Here is a 9,266-nt window from a genome sequence, read left to right as displayed (position 1 = left end):
ATTATTGTTCTTCTTTCTCAGCTTCAATCGTTGGGGTTGTGGTTTACACATCTTTCAAAATATGACTAATCTTTTCCATTCATCCGCAATACAAATCATGAAACTCATATCATATTTTGAAAGATGTGTAAAGTACGATCTAATATTGAGATCACAAAAAAATATTGATCATTCTTTTATGCGAAAGATACAATTTGAGGGGATGATTTTTTTTTTTTTTTGTCTTAGTTAGCTCTCTCTTGTAACCAAGATGGAACTCACCAATCTGAGGGTTAAAACTGTAAATGAGATTTGAGCATGGTCTCCTGCCTATTGGACTCGAAAATAGGCAAAGCATGTGCAACCTGATGCTTTCCTTGCACTAAGCAATAGCCTAATTGCAGTATCAAGCGCGATATGACGAATAACACCTAACCCAATCTAAACCGGCTGGACCATTAATCTAACCTGGTATTATATTGGGTCCATGTTATTGGCACCAAAAGCAAGCGGCATTCGCGGTCCCATCTCAGAGAATCTCGTTTGTCCATTTCGCTTTGAGCGAAAGCCGGCCAATATTCGGCATAAAGAAATGGACGGACCAAAACACTGTCCAATGGTGAGGATACCGGAGTCTGGATCTCCTGTGATGCTACTTTTCGCACAGAATGTGACACCATGGTAAATACCAACCATGTCATCTATTTGGGAAACATGCGGGTTTTAATCGTGCGACTTTTGTACGATAGTATCGTAAATAATTACCATATCATCGATTTTAAATATAAATAATTTATTTATCTAATTTAAAAAATAAATAGAAGGAGGATGTGTCAGCTGTGATATTGAAGCCATCCATTTCCAGGAGTAATGATGTGGCAACCATCCGATAAGGATACAATGGTCCGCGGTGTAAAAGTCGCACTGCGGTGGATCCCGTTTCGGGAGATGCACGCCTGCATAAAAGGGAAGGTTCTCTCTTATTCCCACCGATAGGTGATCAGATCTCGTTCTCAGTCTACACTCCATCGGCATCGATCTCGTCCAGATCTCTCTCCTTCTTACCTCCGCCTTTCTTCGTCGGCTCCTCTTTTTACCTCTTTCCGTCGTCGATTCCGGCGATCGTTGGTAAATCTGTTGAGGTACGTTCTCGTTTGTACGCCACTGTCTGCTTCTCCTCGTGCTCTTAGTTTCGATCGGAAACCCTAATTGGAAACATGGATCTCTTTGTCATTTCCTTGGGGTTTGATCTGTGGAAAGAATGGGAAATGAAATGAAACGGTGGAAAGCTTTTCCTTTTTATTAGAAAACTGGGAAGAAATAATATAATTGAGGTGATCAATACCGGTTTCTTGCTGGAGTTTTGGTGATTTTGTGTAACCATGCTGGGGTATTCAATTTTTTTTGAAAAAAAAGAAGTTTTTTCGTTCTTTTTGACTCCCTTTTCCAATTTATCTGCGCAATAAGCTGGCAATATGTTGTTTTTTTTTTTTTTTGTTTAGGTGCTTTTGGTTGATTTCTTCGTGAATGGATTGTCGCCTGAATCTGGTCTTTTCGTGGGTTCTGATATTTGAATAATTAGAATTGGAACTAATTGTGGTGGTGAATTAGATGGGGAACAAATGGTTACTTTTGTTCACAACCAAAAGACCAGATTCAGGCGAGAATCCATCCACATGTTCTGTGTTCAACCAAAACACGGGATTCAGATGAGAATCCATTCACATGTTTTGTGTTGTGGTTACTGGTCGGCGTTTGGTTATGTTCTGTGTTGTGGTTATGATACCTTGGCAGAAATTACATCTGGTTTCAAAATTAGCTTTTGAACAGTTTCTGTGCTTATATTGCCGTGATCTAGGGTTTGCAAATTTGTATTTATTTATTTATTTAAACATTTAAAAAATGATTATCTGACTTGCATGCTGCAAAGTTTGGAGTAGATCTTCATATTTCTCTTTTAACCATCTGCTCGGTAATGCATCAAACTCGAGTTTTTGGCACATCCTAAGGTTCATGGAACTGACAGGACGTGATATCATGTCTGCATCTCGGTAATTGTAAAATAAATTCATTGAGAACTCAAGATTAACAATCCAAGGCATATTAGGGTGGTGGGATATACGGATTCAGGTCCTAGAAACGTCTCGAGGGACACCGAGATGGGGTATCATCTCATGTGTTGAGACAGACTGTCCCGCTAGTGTCCTAGCATCCCAATCGGAATGCCTCGGGACATCCTCTATCCCAAGTGTCGGGACAGGGCAGGACGGCGATGCATCTTATTCCATAGGAAAATTGGGACAGTCTTGTCCAATGGGATTTAAAATCTTGGTGGGATATAGGAAAAAAGCTGTCAAAGCTTTTTTGTCCATTGAGAATCTTCAAAGAGCCATTCTCTCAAATCTCATTTTACTTTTATTTGCAACTGCAGATGCCAACATCCATGTTTTTTTTTTGTCAGTTCATGGACTTTGAATTTCTCATACCGTCTAGTGTTACAGTGATAATGGATGGGACTGGCAGAGGAGGCACTGGTGCTGAAGTTATTTTGCTAAATTACAAGCTTGGAAAGACTCTGGGCATTGGTTCATTTGGTAAGGTGAAAATTGCAGAGCATGCATTGACAGGGCACAAGGTGGCTATCAAGATCCTCAACCGTCGTAAGATAAAAAGCATGGAAATGGAGGAAAAAGGTACTTGTGACCACGTCCATTAACATATACAAGTATAAATTTGCTTTTAGTGCTTCTACTTTTTATGTACTATTGTATTTGAATGGCCACTTATCAAGTTCAACAACTTTCAGAAGGTTCAGTTGAGCAACAAATTGACAGCTATTTACCTTTTTCTTTTTTACGTTACTGTTGTAAATTGAAATGTTATGTGCTTTTTATATGTTTGTCATAGTATGTCGTTTGTTTGACAGCTATAAATGGTTCTCTCATATTGCATCTGTGCTTCTTCATCAACATTATTACCAATGGATGCATGACAATAATATGACCATGTTAATTTATTGCACAAGTAATGCTGTTATAGTGGCAGTGTCAATGAAGTATAAACGAGATTGTTGTTCATAAAAAAAGCTCTAGTGGGTGTGTATCATATTTGAGCCACAGATGTCTCAGTTTAGGTGAAGTATCGTGGTTGCCCAAAACTGGGATATTGGCACATGTAGCTCTTTGCAAAGACCTATCTTTGACTGTAATCATTCTTCACATCCATTTGATAAAGATACAAGCAATAGGCATGTGCCGTTATATCTCATGACATTAGGCAAACTGTATCGATTATCACTTGGTTGCAAAGTTGACCATATTATTTAATCGACCCTGTAGATTGGCCATTTGTGTTGTTGAATTTGGATCTATAGATTGCAATTTGTGAGGTATCAATCTATGATTGACCTTCCAGCTATCATGTGTAGCCCTAGAAGACGGATCAGTTGACTCAAGGGGCCCAAATTCTGGAAATGCATATTAATCAGCTCATTAGGGATGATAACTTATTATTTGTGATAGCAATTATTGCTAACACCACTGAGGGTTATGCTGAACGTTATCGTTCCACTTTCTCACTGCTTTACCTCTGAAATTTCCTATTTCTATCTTTTGTGATCCATGTTGCATTTTGCTGCTGATGGTTTAAAACTGATACTCAGGCAACACTATGCATAGGGCTTGGATGGCGATTAGATATGTTGCTCTATCTATTTTGATTTTATGCCTTCCCTTTTGTGGTTTAGTTGGTTATGTTAAAATAATGGAGTTTCAGGTTCTGATTTTCTGACCTTTGCAGTTAAGCATATCTTATGCATTTTTCTTTTTGTTTTATACTTCTTTTTGTTTTGACATGTCTGGTGTGGTGACTGACATCTTGTTTAACTTTGATATTGAAAGTGCCCCAATTTGACTGCACGATGCACCGTGTTTGTTGGTATAACAATAATGATCTTTCTGAAACCTCTACATTGCAGTGAGGCGGGAGATAAAAATATTGAGATTATTCATGCATCCTCATATTATACGCCTTTATGAGGTTATAGAGACACAAACGGACATTTATGTTGTTATGGAGTATGTTAAGTCAGGGGAACTATTTGATTACATTGTAGAGAAGGGCAGATTACAAGAGGATGAAGCTCGCCGTTTTTTTCAGCAGGTACATTGGTATTGCTTCTTCTTCATTATGTTTTCTGTAGATCCTTCCATGCGCTTATAACCATGGTGTGTAGTCAGTTTTTTTCTGAATAAAGAAGCTTGCATTCTTGTATCTGGGTTGGAGGCCATGCATGGAAAACCTACTATTTTTATTTGGTTTGTGATTTGACTAGCGATATATTTCTTGTTCAGGGTGTGTTTTATAGAAATTCGTTTGAGAAACCAATTGTTCCGGATAATATTTGTTTTAATTTTCCTAACAAATGTAGATATCATGAAAATAATTGATTCTTACCATAACCAGAAAAATGTTGAAGTGCTTTTAATTTGATTTATCTCTTGGTGTCAGTTTAATTAAGGTGGATCTTTGTGATTGCTCAAAGCAGATCATATCTGGTGTTGAATACTGCCACAGAAACATGGTGGTTCATCGGGATCTAAAGCCAGAGAATTTGCTGTTGGATTCAAAATGCAATGTTAAGATCGCGGATTTTGGCTTAAGTAATGTTATGCGTGATGGCCATTTTTTGAAGACTAGTTGTGGAAGCCCAAACTATGCAGCCCCAGAGGTATGGAGCTAGCTCCATCATTATTAAGAGGCATTGCAATGGCTAATATTTGTTATGTGCACTACAAATGCTATTTTCAGTTTTCTCTGTGTCATGCTAGTTTTTCCTTTGTCCAGGTTATTTCTGGTAAATTATATGCTGGGCCTGAGGTTGACGTCTGGAGTTGTGGTGTTATCCTATATGCTCTTCTTTGTGGTACTCTTCCTTTTGATGATGAGAACATCCCCAATCTGTTTAAGAAGATAAAGGCAAGGAAAACATTAACTAAATTATCATGCATATTTTATCTTTTTTTAACTTTAAATGGAAGCATTCCACTAAATATTGAACTCTTTAGGGTGGAATATATACTCTTCCCAGCCATTTGTCTGCTTTAGCAAGGGATTTGATTCCCAGGATGCTTGTTGTTGATCCTATGAAGCGGATGACAATTCGTGAGATTCGTGAACACCCATGGTTCCAAGCTCGTCTACCTCGCTATTTGGCTGTGCCTCCACCTGATACGATGCAACAAGCTAAAAAGGCATGTTTATTGTCATCGTACTTGACAATCCTATAGAAGACATCATATTAGATTCCTCCAGCTCAGATTTTATCTTGTTGTAGTGGACAACTGGTTTCTGCTGATCAGCCTTTTGTCTGTGAATAATCATAGTTTCTGAGGCTTTTAGCAGTATAATTGTGCCGCATGTTATAATCTTTTGATCATATATCATCATCTATTGCTTTTCAAGAGCATTGTTGGTAGAGAAGGTTGATTTGCACAGTATCTTTTCCATGGCATAGCTGTAAATCCTTTTTCTTTTAGGGTTACCTGGAGACCCTTTAATGTGGGTTTTACTTAATCTGGTCTCTGATTTATATTTGTTATATATACCCTCGCTTAATAATTCTCTTTCCATGTGGTCGCTCCTGCAGATTGATGAGGATATTCTTCAAGAGGTAGTCAAAATGGGTTTTGACAAGAAGCACTTGGTGGAATCTCTTTATAATAGAATACAGAATGAGGTATTTCTGCAAACTAAAAGTTCATAAATTGTAATTTATTGAATCAAAACTGAATTTACAAAGGCTTATTAGGCAACTGTTGCATATTACTTACTTCTGGACAACCGATTCCGTGCTACCAGTGGCTATCTTGGAGCTGAGTTTCAAGAGACTATGGTACGGTTCAAACGTGTAGCTAGCTTTTTGAACTGTTGTTTGAAACAGCTTATTTTATTCATAAGGAGATCTAATGCTTAATGTTATAATTTGATATTTTTTTCAGGATTGTGGCTTCTCTCGTATGACTTCATGTGAAACTCCAACCTCAGCCATTGCACATTGTCTGCCTGGATATATGGATCCACAGGGTATTGGTTCCAGGCCTCATTATGCTGTTGAAAGAAAATGGGCTCTTGGACTCCAGGTCATTGCATTCTTTTAGTTGTCACCCTTATGTTGTTTTCGGTCTAACACGTCTTTCTGATATGAATATATTGTCATGGGCTTGACAGTCACGAGCTCATCCTCGTGAAATAATGACAGAGGTCCTCAAAGCTCTGCAAGAATTGAACGTTTGTTGGAAAAAGATTGGTCATTATAACATGAAATGCAGATGGCTTCCCGGCTTTCCTGGTCATCCTGAAAGTATGCTTAATAATCCTATGCATCATAGTCATAGCTTTGGCGATGAATCTGCCATTGTTGAAAGTGATGATGTTGCTGGGAAGTCATCTAATGTAGTCAAGTTTGAAGTTCAGGTATGCCTTCTCACATTTTTATTTGTTCATACTTTTAATGAACCGCTTCCTTTTTCTCAGAAAGAAATATTTAATTAGGTGGAGCTAGTCATATACACTATGACTTGTTGATAGTAACATGATGTCTTAGTTGTTGATTCATTATTTCACCTTTTCTGAGTTGTGTGCAAAGTTTATAGATTATACTTTGGCCACTGATAAAGAAATGCTCTTCTTTTACATTGTGATTAAGAAATAGTAGAGATTGGAGTTAGTTTCCCTGCTTGAGAATCCTGACCTAGAGGAAACTATAGAATTGATCAAGCTGCTTATATGTTTGATCAGCAATAGCTTTGCTTGATAATGTGGATGAGAGACTGTAATAGATAGATTTTAGTGTTTGGCCGTCAGATTTCAATGATAATGGAGTAATTAATATATTAGTTGATACTGATACAAGTTTTAAGGTGCTGTAATTTAGTTGTTACTTTGTAAAAGAAAGCACACAATCAGCAAATTTTCAGAGGTTCGACTGAAAGCAGCCTCCAACCGCAGCCCCACCCCCAAGGGTCTGGAAGTTGAGGTGTAACAGCGTTTGCCACCTTAGGATTCAAACTTAACCAAAATTAGTTCTTGCCTTCTGAGGTATGTATGATGGATACAAGACTAGGATGGATGGTTATCGTGGATCAAGATTTATTGTCTTATGCTGGTTTTCTTTTTTCCTTGTTCTGTGGTTTCTCTCTCTCTTTTTTTTTTTTTTGGAGGGTAGGTGGGGGGGAGGGGGGGGTACTACTATGGTGATTGTTGGTGTGGTATCCATCATCCATTGTTGAGTTGCATTTTGGGCATGTTATTTAGTTGCAAATACGCATCAAGAGAGGTTTTGTTGGAGCAGTTTGTTGTGTTTGTGTGTGCTTGCATGTGCTTGTGCTTTTTTGTGGGGCGAGGGAATGCTTTATTCAAGCACAGTGGGACAGATCATTTGTTCTGCTGTTTCTTGTCCTTAGAATGTTCCCTTATGCTATCAATAGTTTACAGATCGATCAGCAGGTTATGTAAATCATTTGCGGTCTTACAGCTAGTGGACTTATGTTTCTATAACCTAGTCAATCTCTGGATATAAAAATTTCACTTCAAGCAACAGTTGGGGTAACACCAAGTTCCATGGCCATAAGAAACGCCTGCTTGCCCTGGCCCAGATCTCCACCAATAGAATATCTGCCACTGTAATTGAAATTTCTTTTTCCCATAAGTCAAGCCTCATCAGCTTTTTATCAGGGCCTATCTTTCTCCTATCCTTGGCCTGGCTGTAAGCCTTCATAATCATCTCCTTTTTGTATCTCTTGTACTACTGCTTGAGCATAAACAGGTTGTCAAACCCCTAGTTGCTCCATCCTGCTACTTGGCAAGTTTATATATCTTGCATTATAAGGTTTCTCAGGCTGCTCTGATCCGAAAGTGATTCTAATCAGACACACTCCCATCACTGGCAAATAGTATCATGACCTCATTAGTAGGATGCTATTGCAATCACTTGAGTGCAAACAGCCCATGATACGAGCAGCTCAGCAGGTTAAGTATGCTTGCGTCCTCCGCTGCGTTCCCAGGTCAAATATCTCTTTTTTCCCCTCCCTTTTTGGGTTGGAGGTCAAATATCTTGCTACAAGTTCATATATGTAATAGCTTGTGGTAGTGATCTATATTGGATGAATTTATCATTGTCAATGCCTTCAAGAACTCTTTTATTAACTAAGCAACACATTTAGTGACTTGCTGTGTGGGTTACTGTGTGAACCATTTAAGAATCTATTGACAGTTTTTATGTGATCTTTGTTAATCCACTCTCCATTTTTCCAATTTATTTTGATACATATACTGCGGTTACCATCAAGAAAGATTAAAATATTTAGTTCGACTTTAATCAGCTGCTTTTGGTGAATGAAATTCATATCATTTTTGCCATGTTTTATAACTGTAGGCAGGACGCTAACAATTCATCATTTTGTTGCAGCTCTATAAGACAAGGGAAGAGAAGTATCTCCTAGACTTGCAGAGGGTCCAAGGGCCGCAGCTTCTGTTTCTTGACTTATGTGCTGCCTTCTTGGCCCAGCTTAGGGTTCTATGAGAATGGTCTTTGGTAGGCTTTGTCCACGAGTGTTGGCTGATAAGCTATTGTTGTGAATATGTAACCATACCTTTATGTATATCTAGGCACTTCCTGTTTAACTTTTGGTTTGTTTTTTCTTTGGATATTGTTGCCGATTGAGCACCTGACACAGGCAAGCTTCTTTGGCAAATAATTTGTCTAGATGCTTGTTTTTTTTGTTTTTGTTTTTGTTTTTGTTTTTTCTGTTTTTGTTTTTGTTTTTTTGTTTTTTTTTTTTGGGGGGGGACCACGCCACCCGTTTTTAACCATGGCATCTCAGTGAAAACGTATCTATGATCCCTATGATGTTAAAGACCTTGAAATATGACAATTGTGTCTGCTGTCTCATGTAAGCAATGACTAACGGCATTAATAGAAATGACCAAAAAGTTCCTGAATGAAGGCTTGCTGCAGCTTCATCGACAAACCAGAAACTTCAATAAAGCAGCATACATCTTGGCTGGCCAAGAATAGAAGGTAGATGGAATAAAACCGCGCTTTAACACTAAAACAGTAAAATGGCGTTTCCTATGGTTTATCCTTCAGCAAGCATCCACGCACCCAAAAACAGAATATTGAGCAGCTATGATCCCGAGAATAAGTGTGAGGGACGACCATATGGTCCAGTGGGAGCTAATGAATAGCCAAACTCTTGAAGGTCGATGAGGCTTGTGGGTTATATTCT

General features: G+C 38.4%; 1 protein-coding gene across 1 annotated transcript; it reads left to right on the top strand.

Moving 5' to 3' along the window:
* Nucleotides 1-971: 971 nt before the first annotated feature.
* Nucleotides 972-8,661, top strand: LOC105058890 (SNF1-related protein kinase catalytic subunit alpha KIN10). The gene is made up of 11 exons (XM_010941952.4): nt 972-1,121; nt 2,481-2,672; nt 3,956-4,140; nt 4,526-4,708; nt 4,825-4,956; nt 5,046-5,231; nt 5,627-5,716; nt 5,789-5,872; nt 5,979-6,119; nt 6,208-6,453; nt 8,447-8,661. Exons 2-11 carry the CDS (start codon nt 2,486-2,488, stop codon nt 8,558-8,560), a joined length of 1,548 nt encoding a protein of 515 aa, XP_010940254.1. The 5' UTR covers nt 972-1,121; nt 2,481-2,485; the 3' UTR covers nt 8,561-8,661.
* The last annotated feature ends 605 nt before the right edge of the window (nt 8,662-9,266 follow it).

This window comes from Elaeis guineensis, chromosome 16, assembly GCF_000442705.2.
Source record: "Elaeis guineensis isolate ETL-2024a chromosome 16, EG11, whole genome shotgun sequence".
Classification (NCBI taxonomy): domain Eukaryota; kingdom Viridiplantae; phylum Streptophyta; class Magnoliopsida; order Arecales; family Arecaceae; genus Elaeis; species Elaeis guineensis.
This window is presented reverse-complemented; position numbering and strand designations above follow the sequence as displayed.

Bases quoted from the DNA above. Each gene is read 5' to 3' on its own strand.
- LOC105058890 (XM_010941952.4), top strand. From the start codon at position 2,486: ATGGATGGGACTGGCAGAGGAGGCACTGGTGCTGAAGTTATTTTGCTA. The intron at 4,957-5,045 runs GCAAGGAAAACA...TGAACTCTTTAG, and splicing joins ATCTGTTTAAGAAGATAAAG to GGTGGAATATATACTCTTCC. The intron at 6,454-8,446 runs GTATGCCTTCTC...ATTTTGTTGCAG, and splicing joins TAGTCAAGTTTGAAGTTCAG to CTCTATAAGACAAGGGAAGA.